Genomic DNA, 21213 nt, shown 5'->3' with positions numbered 1-21213 from the left:
CTCTCCAAGACACCATTCTTCATTTTCTGTGAGTAGGGTAAAGTTTAGGTAGTTTCGTTAGGTTTTATTGTTTTAAGGATGGGGTATGGGATCTGAGATCTGGCACTGGTTAAAAGATGTTTTGGCTTTTCTTTGTAACTAAGTTCTAGGCCCACGGAGTTTCTCCAGGAGTATATTTTTGTTACCTCCCTATCTAGTCATTCTGCTTGCAACAGGAATATTGTTGTACTAATAAAAGTTTTCTTTTCCTTTTATTAACCTGCCATTGGTTAATAGTGTGCCCTGACTTATGTTAGGGGTGAGATTTCCCAAATGATCTTTCCCCTGGTTTCTTTATCAACATTTGGGTGGTGACAGCGGAAGTTTTATTCCCAAGATCTAGGTTTTTAAGATTTTGGGGGAAGTTTTATACCAAAGCCTGGTAGATAAGGCTTTGGGGTACACTTGCTGGCCCCCACTTCTGCATTTATCATGCCAGAGTGGGGAAGGAGCCATGACATTCCCCTCCATGATTTTTCTGGGGACTGAAGTAAGGCTGACGGGTCTGTAGTTCCCTGGATCGTCCTTCCCTTTTTAAAGATGGGCGCTGCGTTTGCCTTTTTCCAACTGTCCGGAATCTCTCTCCATCTCCATGAGTCTGCAAAGATAATAGCAAAGTCAATGTGGAGCAGACACGGCGCGTTGGGGTTTCCCCGACTCCTGCACCCCCGGAATGGCACGAACAGACTCCCCCAGCCGGTAGAACAGGGGGGGTTTATTGCTTCTCCAGGGTACAGCACAGATGGAATCTGGTTCCAGGGCAGGCCTAGGATGCCTCAGCCCCTCTGGAGATGGAGACTGGGCCCCTAAATCCCAGCCCCTTTGCCTAGGCTGCTTCCTCCATGATCCCAGACAGAAACTGCCCAACTTCCAGCCCTGCCCCCCAGCCAGGGCCGCACTTCGCCTTCCTCCCCTTGTTCCTCTCCCTGGGAGGTAACCAGTACAACAGGCTACCTACCTGACCCACCAGCTACTCTGCTGGGCCGTGGTGCAGCCGGCGGGGGTCACCCACAGCCCAAGCCTAGCAACCAGCAAGGTACCAACCCTACATCACAGGAGCCTTTGGCCATGGGCCCGGATTTCATGGATCTAAATCGTTCCTAACTTGTTCTTTCTCCACTGGGCGCTGCCCACTTCCTTCCCATGCTGCGTTGCCTAGTGCAGGCGTCTGGGAGCCGACCTTGTCTAAATACAGAGGCAAAGGAAGCCTTGAGTGCTTCAGCTTCTCCCACATCAGCTGTCACTAGCTTCCCTCCCTCAGCCAGCTTCAGGGAGTAGCCGAGTCAGTCTGGAAAGTGCTGCCTGACTTGGTTTTGTGTTTCAGTTTATCCTGTACAGGCTAACAACATGCAGATGGGATCAGGAGCTTTCAGCTGACCGGAGTGTTGGATGTCCAGGACCAAAATAAATGGGTTGGGGGGGGGGGGGAGGCAGTGGGTAAAAAATAGCAAGGGGAAAGCCAAGCTATTTCCTGGAATGTAATAGGAAAAACAGTCCCCTGGAGAAGTGGGCTGTGCCCACGAAAGCGCCTGATCCCATCTGCATGTTTTGTTAGTCTCTAAAGTGCTACCAGATTTATTGTTTAAGTTCCCCATCCAGTAATAGTCCCATCCCCTCTCGGATCACCCTCTTACCACTAACATGCCTGTAGAAACCTTTCTTGTTCCCCTTCGCGTCCCTTGCCAGCTGCAATTCCCATTGTGCTTTCGCCTTCCTGATTACTGCCCTCTGTTCTCGAGCAATATAGTGATACCCCTCCCTAGCATCTGTCCACGTTCCCACTTGTCATCTTTCTTTTTGTGTTTAAGCTCGCCAAGGATTTCCCTGGTAAGCCAATCCGGTCGCCTACCATGTTTGCTTTTCTTACTGCGCATCAGGATGGTTTGTTCCTGCGCCTTTAATAAGGCTTCTTTAAAATACAGCCAGCTCTCCCGGACTCCTTTCCCCTTCATGTTACATCCCAGGGGATCCTGCCCATCAGTTCTCTGAGGGAGTCCGTCTGCTTTTCTGAAGTCCAGGGTGTGTATTTTGCTGCTCTCCTTTCTCTCTTTGGTCAGGGTCCTGTTTAAATCCCGTTCAACATTCTCATAAGTGAACTGGAGAAAGGGGTAAACAGCAAGGGTGGCAAAATTTGCAGATGATCCCAAACTGCTCAAGACCGTTAAGATAAAGCAGACTGTGAAGAACTTCAAAAGGATCTCCCCAAACTAAGTGATTGGGCAACGAAATGACCAATGAATTTTAATGTTGATAAATGTGAAGTAATGCACCTTGGAAAAAAAATCCCAACTAGACGTATAAAATGATGGGGATTAATTTAGCTGGTACCACTTGAGAGAGAAATTGGAGTCCTTGTGGATAGTTTTCTGAATCCATCCACTCCATGTGCAGCAAAAAAGCAAACTGTTAGAAACCATTTTAAAACCGGATAGTGAATCAGACAAAAGATCGTATTGCTTCTGTATAAATCCATGGTACGCTCACATATTGAATAACGTGTACAGATGTGGTCACATCTCAAAAAATACCTTAGCGCTGGAAAACTCAGAGGGCAACAAATTATGGGACCCATTCCAAATCCCTCATATGAAGAGAGGTTAAAAAGACTTGGACTTTTCAGTTTAGAAAAGAGGAGACTAAGTGGGGAGTGGGATGTGACAGAGGTCTATAAAATGACTGGTGTGGAAAAAGTGAATAAGGAAAAGTTATTTACTCCCACAACCTAAGAACTAGGAGGTCACCAAATGAAATTAATAAGTAGAAGGTTTAAAATAAAAGGAAGATTTCCCCCCCCCACACACACACACAGTGCACAACCTGTGGAACTCCTTGCCAGAGGATGTGGTGAAGGCCAGGACTTTAACAGGGTTCAAAAGAGCTAGATAGGCATTGAGGGACCTAACCTCCATGAATCTATTAGCCGGGCTGAACAGGAAGGGTGTCCCTAGCCTCTGTTTGTCAGAATGGGTGATGGGAGAGGGATCACTTGATTCCCTGTTCTGACGGTGGCCAATGCCAGGTGCCCCAGCGGGAATGAACAGAAGACCGGACACTGGGCTAGCTGGACCGTGGGTCTGGCTATTCTGTTCCTTGTCCCTTACCTTCCCGATACCGTGATGTAGGCTGGGCTGCTGCCTTGGGGGACGTATGACACCCCAGGGCTCCCTTCACTCATGGCACTCAGGTGTGTCTCCAGTACCCCACGTGGATGTCTATTTCCCAGGGCTGGAGAGAAACCAATCAAAGCGAGAATAAGGGGTCATCAGGTGACAGGTAAAAGCCAACCCTAGAAGGAGGCTGGAACCTGGGCTTCCAGGCTCACAGACGTCTTAGGGGCCTGTCTAACATGGTGTCTCACCCGACGGTTGGGCCGTACGGTGCTTGTCCACACAGGTGGGCTGTCTCCTCTCATCTCTGCATAGAATCGTGGGTCCTTTCCTCTTCTCCGATGCAGCCAGCCTGTCTGACCAGCAGGTCACCCGCTCAGACTCCTCTTGGGGTTAAAGCCAGCTGGATGGTCACAGCTGGCTCCGTGGTGCTCGCTCACTCCACCTGCCTCACCCCAGGTTGCCAGTCTCACCTCAGTTGGTTTGGAGCTGTTGCACTTCCTCTGCGCTGCTAAGGATCAAACCCAGACAACGGGGGCAGGAGCAGGCTTGCTTTGGAGTTGTTTATCGGCACTGATTCTTGACAGCGAAGTGACACTCACCTCAGTCCTGCTGGCAGTTCGGAGGCAGGCTGCAAGCGTGCTGTAGATCACTTCTGACTTCGCTGCTGGCTGGCGTCAGCTTCCCGGAGCCTCGCCCATGACGTTCCTTGGGAGATCCATTCGGCTCTGCAGGAGGCTTTACTCTCTCTGGGCCGGTCCCAGGTTTCTGCTGTGATCTTACATCTTGCCCGGGGGAGGGGGAGGGAGAAGATTCTCTCTGGCCCCTTCTCAGTTAATGAATTTATGTTTGCAGGGTCTTAATCTGCCTTAAAAGGTCACGGATCCTAAACTGCCTTTGGTTGGGTATTTCTCATTCTCACCTCCCACATATTCCACAGGTTACATGCATATTCCTAAGCAGCATGGTTTCTAAGCACAGTGGGGCCCATGCCCCTCAGTACAAGGAATTGCATTGTACTGCAGATAACAGGCGGAAGGCGTGATAAAGAGCTTATCAAATTATAACTACGGGTCAGAGCCGAAGGGAAAAACAGAGGCGTGGCTGGTCAGCCAGACACCCGTGAAGAGGAGGGAGGGGTCGTGTCCGATTGGTTGCAGGAGTCCGTGTCTCCAAGCCTGTTCCTGTGGCTGCGTTTGCCTCCGCACCCCAGAGCCGTGGGGCTGGGCTCTGAGTCCAGCTAAGACTCTGGTTCTCCCCCACTCTCCAGCCCTGGATCCCGAGCGCCTACTGGCCCAAGTCAATGACTTCAGCACTGGGTTAACCTGGCCACCTGGCGCACCTGTTCTCTGGGCACAGCTGCTCCCTGGCCAAGTTAGTGGGGGGGAGGGGGCCTTTAAATTGGGTTGGATGGGGGCAGGTGCCCAAAGCCCCCAGGTGAGTCAAGCCTGCAGAGCTAGCAGGAGGGTTGGAATGCCTAGGGGTTAAAGCAGAGACAGAACGAAGCCACCGGGGAAGAGTTCTCTGCAAACACCCAGTCCCTGTGCAGCAGTCCTGCAAAAGCAACCAATGCTGGGAGTCGTCAGTCACACCCCTGCCAAGGGCTATAGGGCTCACGGCCCATTTCCCCCAAAGCTGGCGGCAGGGCCGCTGGAGGTGTCGCCTTGGCACCTTGCTCCGCTTCCTCTAGTTCTAAGGGAGGTTTTTGGTGCCTTCCCCTGCCCGAGCGGCAGGCTGTGATTGGGGGGGGGAGGGAGAGACAGGGCACGTCCCCATGAGCGCACCCTGGACGCGTGGGGGTCAGGGCTTCACTAGCTACCGTCTCTCTCCGCTCCACCGGCGGGAACAGGCGGAGACGGTCTGGGGCCATGGTGGATGGGTGGGGTGGGGGGCAGTGGGTGGGTTCTGGTCCCATGTGCCCCCCCGGCTGGTGCCCGCGGGATGCCCCCGCCCCGCGGTGCTGGGATGCACCTGGGGAGGCAGCGGCGCCGCTCAGCGGGACTGGTGTCTGGCTGTTGCCGTGCGACCGCAGCATCCTGCCTTCCGCGGAGCCAGGGCACGACTGGGGGCGGGGAACCACAGGGCGCCGGGGGTGGGACTGGAAGGGGGGCTGTGGGGCGGGGATGGGGGGGAGCTGTGGGGTGCTGCCCCCTGGGCTGGGCAGAGCCTGGGTGCAGGCTGCAGGGATGGACCAGCCGGGGCTTTCCAGCCCTGCTCCGGCTTCTGCGTCACTGCCTCCCACAACTTGGCCCGGACTCGAGGGCGTTCCCGTGCAGCCCTGGCCAACGGGGCATGGGCAAGGCGGGTAGCCGGCGTTCTAATTTTCCAGGGGTGTCCGGGCCCGGCCCTTCTGCACATCCCCCTCCGTGGCAAATGCCTCATGCCCCCTAAGAGGAGGGGGGTGTGGCCAGGGCGTGAGCCCAGCTTGTCCGGCTGGTGTGTGGTGCCAAGGCCCCCGCAGCACTGGCCTGTTTGCCCAGCCGCTGCTGTCGTACCTCGGTGTTCTCGTACCTCGGTACCTTCGGTGGTCTGGACGGTCAGTGTCAGCGTCGTCCGGTCAGGCTCGTCCTGGCGCGCTCCTGGCAGGACCTCTACTCCGTCAGTGATGAGAAACTCTCGGCTGCGTGCGTAACAATCGGTGCTCCCTTTATCTAGAGTGTTAGACCCCGTGCACTTGGGTCAACCCAGGAGATCTCTGAGAGGCCCCGGAAACGACACATGCAGCAAGGTTTGAAATCAATCAAGCAGGTTTATTGTCAAATGCGAAGCTCTACCAGTTGGTAACAGAGATCAGTCCAGTGTTACCCACTGGGCACTATGGCACGTTGACAAGGGACCAACACCGGGCAGGCCTATTGCCGTATAACAGATATTACCAGCACTTAGTCAAAGTGAAGCTACTGTGCACTCTGTAAGTTCAGGCAATGACACCTGCCGTTCAGGCACCTAGTGCACCCCCCCCCCAGGTCGGCCGGAGAGCACCCTCTGCGGTGTCCTTTTATAGACAGGTACAAACCACTTACATCACTTCTTTACGTACCACGTTGCCACCCTCTGTTGCCTAGTTACCACCCGTCACCTTACGGAAGGGGGCTCACTTACTATCCTTCATGCTGCCAGTCTCGACCCGGTCCTGAGCCTAGGTCGGTCTGTGCATTAGTTCTTAGGGTGTTTTTGTACCAAGACATTTCTTATTAAGATGTTCCGTTGCTCCCCTTTGGCTCAGTCTGGACCCAGCGCCTCCCTGTGTCCTGCCATGCTCCACCTGACTTACACAATCGCACAGTTATCCGTAAGGCCTCTTTCTGGGCTCCTGTTACTGAACCAAAGTCTTGCTCACTAGATTGCAGGCCTGTTGCTGTTTTCGTGTTGCAGGCCTTAGGCCTGCTGACTCCACGTTACTGACCCTCAACTTACTACAGCTGCCACCTCTGCCCAGCCGTTGCAGACCCCGCGGGGTGTAGCGTGACCCCTGGGCCAGGGACCCCCAGCCTCCCTCTAGCTGGCAGCCGGGTCTCGCCAGCTCCCTGCCGGCTTGAAGACCAGCTGGGCAGGCGGCCGAAGCAGCACTGCTCCCCATGCCTGCCCGGCTGGGCTGCGAGGGCCCCCCGTGCAGGAACGGGGCCGGGCTGTAACTCTGCTGCTGTGGGCCGGCCCCGGAGGAGGGCTCTGGAGCCGTGCGCCGGCTAGGAGAGAGTGCCAGGGACAGCAGAGTGGATGTGCCAGTGCTCCGCTCCTGGGAGGAGGCAGGATGCCAGGCCAGATGGGCTCACAGCGTCTCTGTTCCTGGCTGGAATCTCAAGCTGCTTTGGAAGGCCCATGGGGCAGGCAGCTGGGCCCAGAGCCTGCCAGGTCCGTGCATGGGGGTGGCGCCCTGTGGGTGTGACAGCAGGACGAGGACCAGTGCAGGGAATTCTCCGGGGGTCCCCAGGCCACCCCCTCTCTGAACCCCCCCTTGCCCACTCTGCCGCTCCGGCCCCCCACTTGCAGATTTGCTATTTGCCAGGGGCCCCCTGGGCATCCGCACCCCCAACCCTCCCCGTGTCCCGTCCTACTGCCCCCTCCCCCGTGGGGGCTGCCTGTGCCATGAACGGCTCTGCCGCCTGTCCGGACTGGCTGGCTGGGGATTGATCCCACGCTCAGCCCCCCGGCAAAGCTGTGGCTGGCATCGGTCCCCGGGCCTGGCTGCACCAGGGGTCATGCTGCTGCTGGGTCAGGCACAGCCCCTGGGCGAGCCGAGTCGTCCGGGCCAAGGACGGGGCGTGAGCAGTGACTCAGTTTCCCAGGTTACAGTGTTGACTTCAGCACCTGAAAATAGCCCGGAGGATCCGCTCCCGTGCCGATTAATAACGTGCTCTGATTAGCAGCGGGGCGGGGAGGGAGCAGCTGTGACCTACATTTAACTCTCCTGGTAGAGCACAGCCCGAGAACCAACAACCCCCCAACCTGTGTGTCCGCCCGGCCCCTGGCTGCGTGGCTCAGGCCCCGCCCTGCCCCGGGAGGAGGCCAGGCCCCTGCCAGCAGCAGAGGTGCCCAGGGCCACCAGCGGCGGCTGAGCCTGGGCTGCGGCACCCATGCTGCTCCGGCGGCTCTGGAGCCGGTCTCTGGGCAGCCAGGGCCCCCACGGGAAGGGGACCCGCTCTGGAGAGCCGCCTGGTGGTGGCTGCTCGTCCCCTAGAGCTGGGGGTCCCCTGGGGGGCAGGGCAGCTTGCCTGGGCCCGGCTGCGGGATCCCTCGCGGGGCAGAGCCGGGAGGCAGCGAGTGGCGGGCGTGGGGGGGGCTGGCCTGCATGGTGCTGCGTCCCAATGGGACTGGCCGGGGGGTGGTGCGGGACGAGGCCGCGTTCGGGGGCAGCTCGCCCAGCCCTGCTCTCCCTGCGACACCCCGGGTGGGCAGAGCCGCCCAGCCCCAAGCGGGCCAGGGGCTCGGCTGGTGCATCAGCTGGTTCTAGCCACGTGGCCGTGCTGGGCTGTGGGGCAGCCGGGGACGTGGGGGGGGGGGGGGGAAGAGCCTTCACAGCCTTGTTTTAAAATCCGAGGGAGAAAGTGGGACAGCTGCTCCGGCGGGGTCTGAACGTGGGCGGGGGCCTGGGGGGGCTTTGCGCAGCTCAGTCTGCAGGTTACATTGCTGGGGCCATGGCTCCCTCCCCCCCGGCCTTGTTCCTGGGCCCATCGTCCGTCTCTAGGGCTGGCTGCTCGGTGCCCCAGCTCCCTTGGGGGAAACCTTCCCGCAGGCGCTTTTGGATCCGCAATGAGCTGCCTGCGTGGGGGAGGGCGGGTCTGTCTCTGACACACTGTGGGGCAGGGAATGAGGGCAGCCCAGCCCAGACTGAGAGGGGTCTGAACAGCCTGGGGGGGGGGGGGGCGTGGCGGGGGGGGCAGGGGGGGGCCGGGCTGCCCAAGCCAGACTGTGAGGGGGCTGGGCGGCCCGGGGCAGGGCGTGAGGGGGGCGGGTTGGGGGAGCAGGTGCTGGGGCTGTCCCCCGGGGCTCATGCGCCTCCCGTCCTTTGTACCCCCGGGGTAGGATCCTTGTGCCTGGAGCTCTGGCTTCTGCCCCACGTCACCCAGGGACAAGCCCAACCACCCACCTCCCTGGCTTCCCAGCACCCTCCCGCAGGGCCGTGGGAGCACGCAACTGGCTGGGGACAGAGGGAGCCGGCCTGGGGCACTGTGGGATCCTCGAGGCGACGTCCCAGAGCACCAGCGGGGTCGTGGCCACCCGGCAGAGCCGCCGGGCTTGGGCCTTCCAGCAGGACTCGGGGCCGGACTGTGCAGCCCGTGGGCCTGGGCCCCGGGTCGGCGGAGGTCAGGCTGGGCTCCGGCGGCAGTGTGGCCGTGCTCTGGGGAAGCGGGACCCGGCGGTAGGAGGGGGGGATGCAGAGGCGAGGGCCTGGGAGACCCCGGGGCTGGGGGAGCGGAGGACCCCCCTCCATCCCAGCACCTAAGCGCACACTGGCCGGGCCCGCCTGGGCCTCTGGGGAGCTGCCCTGCTGGGCTCCCCTGGGCCGGGCGGTTATTTTTAGCCGGCGCCGCGTGAGGGGAGAGCGGTGCCGGTAATTGGTCGGGGAGCTCCGCTCTCGCCCGTCGCCCTTGGCGGGAGGCGGCGAGTCCCGGCCTGACGCCCGCGCTGGCAGGGGGGCGCTGGCACCGGGCGGGTCCCGGGGATGGAGCCATGGAGCGGCCATCCCCGCACAGCGACAGCCTGCTCTACGCCTCGCTGATCGTCATCCTGCTGCTCCTCTCCTACTGGTTCACCACCCGGTGCTTCAAGATCCTCAGCGGCATCGAAGGTAGCGCCGGGGGGGGGCAGGGCTGGGTCTGCGCCGGGCTGGGGACCCGAATCCCGTGGAACGGCCCTTTGGGTCTGTGGCACATGGAGATGGGGGGGATGGCGGGGAGGGGAACGTCTCCCCCATTACTGTTAGAGTCTCCCTCTCCGAGCTGCAGGCAGCCCCCGGTGTCCCCTCGCGTTCTGCCCGGCGCGTCCGTCTCTGGCTCTTCCGCACCCCGGCTTGTCGTGCTGGTGCCTTGTACCAGGGTGTCCCTGGCACTGTCCGTCTGCCCCCCGGCTCTCCCCCCTGCCCCCCATCCAAGCTGTACTGTGGGGTGGCCGGCGAGGGGTCTCGCGCCGTCTCCGTGCCAGGCTCTCCGCCGCCAGCCCCAGGCTGCCACGCTGGGCAGGGAGCCCCTCGGGGCGGGACCTACATCTGTGACCTCATCGCCTGGAAATGGGTATGGGGGGGGCAGGCCGTGGAGGGCTTTGTGCCCCCCAGGCCTCTCCGGATTCCCTGCCCCGTCCGCAGCACGCGCCAGCAGAGTCGGCAGCCGGCGGGGGCCGGTGCTCTGAGACACCGTGGCCTTGTGCCGGTCCCACTGCTGACCTCACGCCTGTAAGTGCGTACGAGGGGCGCTAGCGCGGCGCTCCACCGCTGCCTGGCAGCCTGTATTTACCCTCGCCCAGGGCTCAGTCGCCCGAGGCTGGTGCCGTCCCAGGGCCATCGGTGTGATGGGAGTTGCTAGTTCTCTGCCTATGGGACGGGCTGCGCTTCCTTCTGCCGGGCATCAGCATCGTTACGCCCTCGAAACCCAGGCTTCTGGGAGCAGCAGAATCCCAGCTGTAGGCCCGCCGGCCGTCTGTCTGCCTGTCCGCCCACCTGCTGGGAGTCCAGAGGAGCGGGGCTGTCAGGCCTGGCTCTGGGCTGTGCTGAGTCCCAGCCATGTTCACTGCGCCCGCAGCCTGTCTTCCTCCGCCCGGGCTGTTCCAGCGCAGCCTCCCTCACGAATGAACCCACTGGGGCCGCTTAACGAGGACAAGGCAGCGTGCAGAGAGCAGCCCACGAACTGCGGGAGCTAGCGCCTGGGCGAAGCGCTGCCATCGGGCTGCCCCAGCCTGCGCCCCTGTGCAACGAGCGTGAGCGGGCTCAGCCCTTCAGGAAGCCCCCCGCCACGCATTGCAGATCCGGGGACTCGGCGGGAGGAGACTTTCCCTCCCGTGTCTTCTGGCCCTCAGCAGAGGAGACCCCCGGAGCAGTGGGGCTGAAATTAAACACTGGGGGTTTTAAGGAACTCAGCATGAAAACGAATAATTCCAGGAGCACAGCAGCTGCTCTGTGATGTATCTTGGTTTTAAATCTCCCATTGGGAAGGCATGCTGTGTCTGCGGGACAGCAGGGGAGCTGGGATTCTGTGAAACCAACGAGCTTGGGGGGAGCTAGATGCTACGATGAACAGTGGTCGTTGATAGGGTTCAGAGTGAACGCCGTGTTGCGCTTCGTGCCTCGTGGAGCTGCGGTGTCGGGCTGAGGTTGTGTTGTTTGCTTTCAAGGAAAACCCCCCCAGACGTTTGGTTTCTAGTTTAAAACAAATTCATTTTGTGGAAACCGCCTTTCTGAACGTGCTGCAAATGGGCGATTTTTATTGAAAAATGTTTTGTTTTTTGGGGGAGGGGGGAAAAACTGGAGCATTTCAACCAAGCTGAACGTTGTCCGTGAAAACGTTTGTTTTGCCCAGGAACCCTTTTCTTCTTCCTCTGTTTTAAAAAATGGACAAAACCCATCGGCCCCGTGCCAGAGAACTGGGCACCGAGGGATAAACTGCCCGGGACCTTCCGCCAGGACAGCCTGGAGCGGGGCGGAGGAGGGTGCTAGGGGACACCCTGTTGCTGGGTTTCAGTGCAGCAGGGGAGGGAGAGGGACCCGTTTTCCTGGCCTCCAGCTGGGAGGGAGGGGGGCGGATCTGGCCTTGTGTCTCTAGCGTGAAGCCAGCAGACCTCTGTGTCCCCAGGCCCCAGGAATATGCCCCCAGGCGGGCAGGAGCAAAGCAAACTCTGCCTGGCAAGGGGAGATGCCTCCTGGGGCCACGCCGCTGCGGGGCTGATGGGCCTGCCAGGGCTGTGTGCTGTGCCCCCCCCTCCAAGAGCTGGGCTGGGGCTGCAGTCGGCCTCCCATTCCTAGCGGGCAGAGCAAGGCAAGCGCACACGGGAGGGAAGAGAAGAGCAGCAGAGGCAGAAAACGCAGCTTCTCTTCCTGGGGCTGCCTTTCCCTTGCAGCCTCCCTGCCAGAACCCAGGTCTGAGCAGCCCCCGAGACCTGGCAAACTCATACCACAGGGGCTGGGTGGGGCCTGGCTTTGATCTGAGCCACATCCCCCCCCCCCCCCCCCAAGACCTGGCAAACTCATTCCACAGGGGCTGGGCGGGGCCTGGCTTTGGTCTGAGCCACATCCCCCCCCCCTCCCCCCCCCCCAAGACCTGGCAAACTCATTCCACAGGGGCTGGGCGGGGCCTGGCTTTGGTCTGAGCCATATCCCCTCCCCCCTCCCCCCCCCCAAGACCTGGCAAACTCATACTGTGGGGGCTGGGCGGGGCCGGGCTCTGGTGATGGGCTCAGCAGCCGTGTCTTGGCCAGAAGGCAGCGGGCAAGGGGGAGGGAGGAGACAAGGTGGGAAGGAGAAGGCCACATAGTGGGAGGTTGGAGCTGGCAGGGCTGGGGCTGTCACGCGGGTCCCTCTCTCTGGCTTGGTCTGGCCGGGGCATCGCTCAGGGTCAGGATGACGAAGGCCCCAGGTCCCCGGAAACTGGCCAGATTGCCAGTTGCCTCCCCTTTCGGGCATCCCCATCCCGCTAGACAATCCATCCCCCCCCCAGTGGCCTTCCACTCCCCTGCCCAGTCTGCATGTGTGTCGGTGCACGTAAAAAATGCATTCCGCACGCGGATGGGAAAGATCAGCGGGAACGTTGCCCCTCGGACACCTGCTCTTGGGCCGCGGCCGGACCCTCCAGGCCGTTCCACTGTTTGTGGGACCCTGCACTGCTGCTCTGCATTGCTGCCTTGGTGCTGCAAGGACACGGCCTCCTTTGCCAGGAATCCCATGGTGCCAGCGGTGGGATTCCCTCCACTCCCTGTGTCCCTGCGGTGTTCAGGAGTGCAATGAATTTCCAGGTCCCAGCTCCAGGCCAGGGACCAATGAGTCCACCCCCGCCCCATGGCCAGCGCTTCTGCTGCACCTGGGGGCTGCTCTGGCCCAGCTGGGTCTAGACTCCCAGGCTGTAGGAAGGGAGAGAGTCCAGCAGATGCTAGATTGGTGGTGCAATGCCGCCGGGGGGTCCCAGGATAGCACAGTGGCAAGGGGCTGAGGTAGTTTTTACTGGACCAGCTTCCGGGGCGAAAGAGTCGTCAAGCTTTGGGCTGCACAGAGCGTGGCCTCTGGTCTCGGAGCCCGACTCTGTGTCCCAGCCAGATGCCGGGCGGGACAGGCTGTTGATTGTAAGGAGTTAACACACGTTTCCAGGAACGCCTGTTAATACCCTGCCAGTCGTGTGGGGGGACACGGAGGGGTGACAGATTCAGGAAATGGCAGACAGCTGAGCAGTGACAAGTTTTTAAAGTGCTTATGCACAAACGCTGGACGTCCTAATAATCCGACGCGTGAACTCGAGCGCCTTGTGTTGAATGAGGATATTGATAGACCAGGCATCACAGAAAGTCGGTGGAGTGAGGACAATCAATGGGACACAGTCATCCCAGGGTACAAAAATCTATCGGAAGGACAAAACAGGTTGTGCTGTTGGGGGAGGGGCACTATGTGTGGGGGGAAAAAAACGTAGACTCAGAAGAAGTAAAAATATTAAATGAACCAAACTACTACCCAGAGAGATTCTATGGAACAATTACCTGCCCTAAGTATGAATATAGCAGTAGGGATGTGTATCCACCCACCTGACCAGGACAGCAATAGTGACTTTGACATGCTAAGGGAGGTTAAAGAATCTATAAAAATAAAAACTTGATAATAGTGGGGGATTTCAACTAGCCCCATATGGGCAGGGGACACGTAACCTCAGGATGGGATGCAGAGAGAAAGTTTCTTGATACCTTAAATGGCTGCTTCTTGGAGCAGCTGCAGCAAAATGCAGGACAATGTAGCACTTTAAAGACTAACAAGATGGTTTCTTAGGTGATGAGCTTTCGTGGGCCAGACCCACTTCCTCAGATCAAATAGTGGAAGAAAATAGTCACAACCATATATACCAAAGGATACAATTAAAAAAAATGAACACATATGAAAAGGACAGCTGGTTCTGGAACCCACAAGGGGAGAGCTAATTCTTGATTTAGTCCTAAGTGGAGCTCAGGATCTGGTCCAAGAGGTAAATATAACTGGACCGCTTGGGAATAGTGACCATAATGTAATAAAATTGAACATCCCTGTGGTGGGAAAAACACCTCAGCAACCCAACACTGCGGCATTGAATTTCAGAAAGGGGAACTACACACAAATGAGGAGGTTAGTTAAACAGAAATTAAAAGGTCCAGTGGCAGAAGTAAAATCTCTGCAAACTGCATGGAAACTTTTCAGAGACACCAGACTAGAGGCCCAACCTAAATGTATACCCCAAATTAAAAAACACAGTAAGAGCACCAAAAAGTGCCACTGTGGCTTAACAGCCATGTCAAAGAAGCAGTGAGAGATTCAATTTTTAAAGATGTCTTTTTAAAGTTAAATTTTGAGTGAGGAAAATAGAAAGGAGCTTAAATTCTGTCAAATGAAGTGTAAAAATATAAGAAAAGCCGAAAAGGAGTTTGAAGAGCAGCTAGCCAAAAACTCAAAAAGCATTAGCAATATTTTTTAAGTACAGGCAGTCCCCGGGTTACGTACAAGATAGGGACTGTAGGTTTGTTCTTAAGTTGAATCTGTATGTAAGTCGGAGCTGGCATCCAGATTCAGCCGCTGAATCTGGACACCAGTTCTGACTTACATACAGATTCAACTTAAGAACCCCAGGCGTCCCCAAGTCAGCTGCTGCTGAAACTGATCAGCAGCTGATTCCAGGAAGCCTGGGGCAGAGCAACTCTGCCTCGGGCTTCCTGTAGTCAGCCGCTGGTCAGTTTCAGCAGCGGCTGACTTGGGGACGCCTGGGGCAGAGCAGCTCGGGTGCTGCTGGGTTGGTCCAGTAGCGCGGCCGCTCCTCGGCGCTACTGGACCAACCCAGCAGCACCCCAGCTGCTCTGCCCCAGGCGTCCTGATTCAGCCACTGCTGAAACTGATCAGCAGCGGCTGAATCAGGACTCCTGGGGCAGAGTAGCTGGGGTGCTGCCGGGTTGGTCCAGTAGCGCCAAGGAGCGGTGCTGTGGGCCCAACCGGCAGCGCCACACCTGCTCTACCACAGGCCCCGGGCTTTGCTCCACATCTCCCTGGTCTGCTGAGGGGGGCACTAGCTGCGTCCCCCCCCCCCCCCAGCAGACCAGAGAGACGCGGAGCAAAGCGGCGGAGGACCCGGGCCGGACCCGCTGCACTTCCAGATCAGCTGGAAGCGGCCGCGGGTCCGGCCCCGGGTCCTGCGCCGCTTTGGTCCCCGTCTCCCTGGTCTGCTGTCTCCCGCAGCAGACCAGGGAGACAGGGAGCAGCTTTTCTCGCCCCAGAGGAGGCGGGCAGTGGGACCAGGCGTCCCGCCGCTCCAGTCCTCTGGGGCGAGAAAATCCCCGTTTGTATCTGCGGATCCGACATAAGTCGGATCCGCGTAACTTGGGGACTGCCTGTACGTCAGAAGCAGGAAGCCACTAAACATCCAGGGAGGCCCTTGGACAATCGAGATGCCAAAGGAGCACTCAAAGACGATAAGGTCATTGCAGAGAAGCTAAATGAATTCTTTGCTTCAGTCTCTACGGCTGAGGATATCCAAGAGATTCCCAAACCTGAGCTGTTCTTTTTAGGTGACAAATCTGAAGTAATTGTCCCAGATTGAGGTGTCATTAGAGGAGGTTTTGGAACAAATTGATAAACTGAACAGTAACAAGTCACCGGGACCAGATGGCATTCACCCAAGAGTTCTGAAAGAAATTGCGGAACTATTAACTGTAACCTGTCCTTTAGATACAGAAGCTGATTTTAATGACTGGAAATATTGTGACGCCAATATTTAAAAAGGGCTCTAGAGGTGATCCTGGCAATTGCAGACCAGTAAGTCTAACGTCGGTACCGGGCAAATTAGTTGAAATATAGTAAAGAACGGAATTGTCAGACACAGAGATGAACGTAATTTGTTGGGGAAAAGTCAATATGGTTTCTGTAAAGGGAAATCAGGCCTTACTAATCTACTAGAGTTCTTTTTGAGGGGGTCAATATGCGAGTGGACAAGGGGGATCCAGTGGCTAGAGTATACTTAGATTTCCAGAAAGTAAGTTACTCTAAAGTAAAGTAAGTTGTCATGGGATAAGAGGGAAGGTCCTTTCTAGGACTGATAACTGGCTAAAAGACAGGAATCATAGAATAATAGGACTGGAAGGGACCTCAAGAGGTCATCGAGTCCAGCCCCCCGCCCTCAAGGCAGGACCAAGCTCCGTCTACACCATCCCTGACAGATGTCTATCTAACCTGTTCTTAAATATCTCCAGAGAGGGAGATTCCACCACCTCCCTTGGTAATTTATTCCAATATTTGACCACCCTGACAGTTAGGAATTTTTTCCTAATGTCCAATCTAAACCTCCCCTGCTGCACTTTAAGCCCATTACTCCTTGTCCTGTCCTCCGTAACCAAGAGGAACAAATTTTCTCCTTCCTCCTTGTGACACCCTTTTAGATATTTGAAAACCGCTATCATGTCCCCCCCTTAATCTTCTTTTTTCCAAACTAAACAAGCCCAGTTCATGAAGCCTGGCTTCATAGGTCATGTTCTCTAGACCTTTAATCATTCTTGTCACTCTTCTCTGTACCCTTTCCAATTTCTCCACATCTTTCTTGAAATGTGGCGCCCAGAACTGGACACAGTACTCCAGCTGAGGCCTAACTAGTGCAGAGTAGAGCGGCAGAATGACTTCACGAGTTTTGCTTACAACACACCTGTTGATACAACCTAGAATCAAGGAAACAAAGGGTAGGATAAAATGATTAGTTTTCACAATGGAGAGAGAGAACTAGTGGTGTTCGCTAGGGGTCTGTACTGGAACCAACTCGAATCAACAATAAGAGGGTTCATAAATGGTCTGGAGAAAGGGATAAACAGCGAGGAGGCAAAATTTGAAAGGATAATTGCTAAAGATAGTTAAGACCAAAGCAGACTGTGAAGAGCTTCAAAAGAATCTCATAAAACTAGGTGACTGGGCAATGAAATGGCAGATTAATTTTAAATACTGATAAATGCAAAGCAATGCATATTGGAAAACATAATCTCAACGAGAGCGAGAGCGCGCGCATTCAAAAAACAGGACTATGCAGCACGTTAAAGACTAACAAGATGGTTTATTAGATGATGAGCTTTCGTGGGCCAGACCCACTTCCTCAGATCAAATAGTGGAAGAAAATTGTGTCAACCATATATACAAAGGATACAATTTAAAAAATGAACACATGAATTTCCTTTTCATATTTGTTCATTTTTTTAAATTGTATCCTTGGGTGTATATATATGGTTCTGTCAGTTTTCTTCCACTATTTGATCTGAGGAAGTGGGTCTGGCCCACGAAAGCTCATCACCTAATAAACCATCTTGTTAGTCTTTAAAGTGCTACCTCGGCTGGTGTAGCTGAAACAAAAAACAGGACTAATACGCCTACATTTCTGTTACCATTCAAGAGAGAGATCTTGGCGTCATTGTGGATAGTTCTCTGAAAACATCCGCTCTGTGTGCAGCGGCAGGCACAAAAGCAAACGGAAAGTTAGAAATCATGGAAAAAGGGCTAGAGAATAAGACAGAGAATATCTTATTGGCTCTGTATAAAACCATGGGACGCCCACATCTTGAACACTGCGTACAGATATTGTCACCTCATCCCAAAAAAGATCTATTGGCATTGGAAAAGGTTCAGAAAAGGGCAACAAAAATACCGAGGGGTTTGGAACAGATGCCGTGTGAAGAGATTAAAAAACGGAAGACTTTTCAGCTTAGAAAAGAGGAGACTGGGGGGGAGGGGTAATGATTGAGGTCTATAAAATCACAACTGCTGTGGAAAGAGTGAATAAGGAAAAGTTATTTACTTGTTCCCACACTATAAGAACTAGGGGTCACCAAATGAAATGAACAGGCAGCAGGTTTAAAATCAGCAAAAGGAAGTTTTTCTTCGCTCAGTGCAGTCAACCTGTGGAACTCCTTGCTAGAGGATGTTGTGAAGGCCAGGACATTAACAGGGTTCAAGAAAGAGCTAGGTAGGTTCATGGAGGTTAAGTCCATCAATGGCTATTAGCCAGGATGGGCAGGGAGAGTGCCCCTGGCCTCAGTTTGTCAGGGCTGGGAATGGGCGACAGGGGTGGGATCGTGTGATGATTCTCTGTTCTGGTCACTCCGTTGGGGGCACCTGGCATTGGTGGACCTTAGATCTGACCCAGCGTGACCATTCCTAAGCTCTTACTGTTGTAATGAGCCGTAACTCCAGTGCCTCTATGAATCCATGACTTTGTGTCTAGCAAAGTTACGAATTTAAGCTCCCAGGCGCCTTTTGACGACAACGTGCAAGTTCCCTCTAAGGATGCGGCTGGAGAGGTCAGATACCGAGCGATCCCCTTGTGAAAAGTGCCTGGCCCGCGGTGATGTGGGGCTTTTGTCTGTTACTTTCCTGGGTGAGTTCTTTGGGGCGTGTGGGGATTGTGTGGTTTCACCACCGCGCTGCTCCTGGCGTGGTTAGTGCACTGGGGGGTACGCGGTGGGTTGCGATAGGCCCGTGTAGGGCTGTCGGGTGCCCCGTATGTGTGATCAGAGCAGGCTTGCGGGTGGCCCCTTCCAGGATGTGATCTGCTGCCCGGCGAAGGCACTTGGGGCAAGTGTTGGTGCGCCCCCCGACTTTCTCCATCGAGCGCGTTCCCGGGGGCGTTACTGGTCTGTCCAGGCAGGCGGGGGGCTCCGGGGCTCTCTAGTGTGCATTGTGGATGCTGATCGGGGGGCCCTGGGGAGAACTTTTCCGAGGTGGCCCATGGGGAGGTCGGCGTCCCGGTAGCCATCGTGTCCTGCTGCCCAAAGTCCCCCTGGCCTCGGGCACCCACTGGCCCTGCAGCCCCCCCCCCCCCACCTGCTCCCAGCCCCACGCCCCACGCTCAGCTAAGAGGAGAACGAGACTGAATGTTCACCTCACACTAGCCACCGCCTGCTCCCATCTGGAACTCTCCCCACACCTGCCCAGCCCCACTGCTCCCCTGAGCTCTCCAGCTCGGCGTGGCACCCCTGCTCTGTGCCTCAGTTTCCCCAGCCGTGAAATGGCGATAACCCCAAGGTGCCCGGGGCTGGCTCCATGCCTGCTCTGCCAGGCCGGGGGTCAGTGTTGTCACCTGCTCTGGCCCCCCATGGTAGGGAGTGCGCCCCGAATCCCAGAGCAGTGTCTGTCCCCGGCCAGGGTCTGGGCCCATTGACTCGGTGTCCACCCGGCAGAGCAGGCTGTTCCGGGAGGCAGAAGAGGGGCCAGGCTGACTGGGCTGCAGGGGGTGGAGGGAGGTTCAAAGGGCTGGACGGTGAGTCCCAGGGGTCCACCCTTCTCCCCAGTGTTGAGGCAGCCTGGCTGACAGCTGAGTCAGTGTCTCTTCCCTTCCCCCCCCCCCCCCCCAGCCTTCCATGGCCTCCGCCCAGCCAGCAGGGACAGCTGCCCCCGGGCTAGAGGGCCCTTGGGGGTTGCAAGGCCCACTCCCTCTGTGGCCTCTGCCTAGGGGTGGCTGGTGCCACATGAGACAGGGTCACAGCCACAAAGAATGGGACCCACCAAAGAGCCAACAATTGGGATCCCCAGGTCTCACGACCTGCTCAGGCAGGCAGAGAGGAGGAGAATTTTCCTCCAGGGTAGATTGGCAGAGACCCTGGAGGTTTTTCGCCTTCCTCTGTAGCATTGGGCACAGATCACAGCTGAAGGACTCTCTGCATGTTGGGGCCTTCAAAGTATTTGAAGGCTTCCACATCTGAGACATAGGTGAGAGGATTATTCTAAGAGGGGTGGTTGAGATTCTGTGGCCTGCACTGTGCAGGGGGTCAGACTAGATGATCATAATGGTCCCTTCTGACCTTAAAGAGAGAGAGAGAGAGAGAGAGAGAGAGAGAGAAAAAAAAAACAAACAAAAAAAAAACCCCGTGGCCAGCACCCTGGAAGCAGATCCATTCATCTGTGGAACTCACTGCTGCAGGGCTGCCATCCGGCCGGGCAGGCAGATGAAGCAGCATTGCTGTTAGTGGCTGTCAAGCCAGATACATTCTGGGAGCTGAGCACTGCTCCGTAGCTGGCAGGCTGACCTCTCGCCTCCCTCCCTCGCTGCTGGTTGGGGCTGTGTGGGGTCCTAACCAGGCCACTGCAAGTTCTGGGGAGCTGGGGCCTTTGCTCTGAGCGATGGCTGTGAGCCCGGTGACTGGGGGGGTGGGGCGGGGCAGGGTTCCTGGATTTTGTTGGCAGCCTTGCTGAACAGCGGGCTCCGGCCATCTGTCTGACACACACCCTCCATGGGGCGTTGCTCTCCTCCCCATGCTGTGCCAGGCATCCCAAGGGCAGGCACCAGGCGGAGGCTGGTGCTGGAGGGGGGGTCCATGGCCCCACACTGAGCCTCTGGGGACACCGGGGGCCCACCAGAGCCGTTCCCCCCGGTGGCTGGTTAACCCAGCGTCCCTGGAGGGGAGCCGAGATCCTCTTCCTCGCTGTGGCCCGTGTGCTTAGCAACTGCATTAAGCAGATCGATGGAGGTGGTGTCATTGGGATGGGAGGGCATGGCTCCCCCCCGCCCTCCTCCCTCGCCGATGCCTCCTTCCCTCTCGCCTCTCACTCGTCCTGCAGCCCCGCGCCAGCCGGGGGGACAGGCCTGTGGGCTGCCGCGTGCCCGGCACAGCGGGGGCTGCATGGCGGGGGGGTGAGGGCCGATGCCCCCGCGGCCGTGCTGGCGGCTCCGTGGAGATGCGTGGCCCCGCCGCGGTGGCGTCCGGCTGAGCGAGCCGGGCGGGGGGCTGTGCCCTGAGCGCCCCTCACCATGAACCTGGAAGGGCTGGAGGTGGTCGCCGTGCTCGTGGTGCTGGTTCTGTTTGTCAAGGTGCTGGAGCAGTTCGGCCTCTTTGAACCCGTCTCCTTGGAAGGTAACGGGGGGCGGCGCTGGGGCTCCGGGGGACGGCGCTGGGGCTCCTGGGGCCGGTCACCCGCAGCCGTGGCTAGCGAGAGCCTGCGGCACGCCAGGGGGCAGTGAGGGGGGGCCGGCCTGCGCAGAGCTGGGCCTGGCACTTTGGGGCAGTGTGCGAGGTGCCAACCCCCGGTGCCCAGGTGGGAGGGGACAGGCCGGGGGCGCTCTGCCAGCCCAGAGCCGGGCAAGACGCTGTGCCCACGGGCAGGGTAGATGGGCACCTGATCCCCGCAAGAGTCACGGGAAAGGGGGCCGAAGGGTGGGGGCTTGGGCTTGCGTACCGTCCGGCTGTCCATCTGTCCGTCCCTCCAGCGGGAGGGCTGGGGGCTGTGGTCCATGCCCATGTGGGTGATAGGGCCATATAGCTAAACTGGGGTGCGTTTCGGGTGCCAGGGGTGCGTCCTGAGCCCCCCGTTAGCCCATGCCAGGCCCTGGGGGCGCTGCCCCGCCCCGCCGGGACAGGTGAGGTGAGGTGGGGGAGCTGGGCTGGGCTCTCCCATGAC

General features: G+C 57.6%; 1 protein-coding gene across 3 annotated transcripts in view; it reads left to right on the top strand.

The window, feature by feature from the left end:
• Positions 1 to 21213, top strand: part of KCNIP2 (potassium voltage-gated channel interacting protein 2) — an 82124-nt gene that overhangs the window by 29989 nt on the left and 30922 nt on the right. The window contains exon 1 of one of the 3 annotated variants that reach the window (XM_089780256.1): positions 9171 to 9435. The exons of 1 other annotated variant lie outside the window; for it this stretch is intronic. In XM_089780256.1, coding sequence (XP_089636382.1) covers positions 9318 to 9435 — 118 coding nt within the window. In that variant the 5' untranslated portion in view covers positions 9171 to 9317. Of the gene's footprint in view, positions 1 to 9170; positions 9436 to 19990; positions 20670 to 21213 lie in introns of those variants that run through there. One more of the 3 variants, XM_089780257.1, reaches the window with a different exon arrangement.

Source organism: Pelodiscus sinensis, chromosome 8 (assembly GCF_052426305.1).
Source record: "Pelodiscus sinensis isolate ZL-2025 chromosome 8, ASM5242630v1, whole genome shotgun sequence".
In the NCBI taxonomy this organism is placed as follows: domain Eukaryota; kingdom Metazoa; phylum Chordata; order Testudines; family Trionychidae; genus Pelodiscus; species Pelodiscus sinensis.
This window is presented reverse-complemented; position numbering and strand designations above follow the sequence as displayed.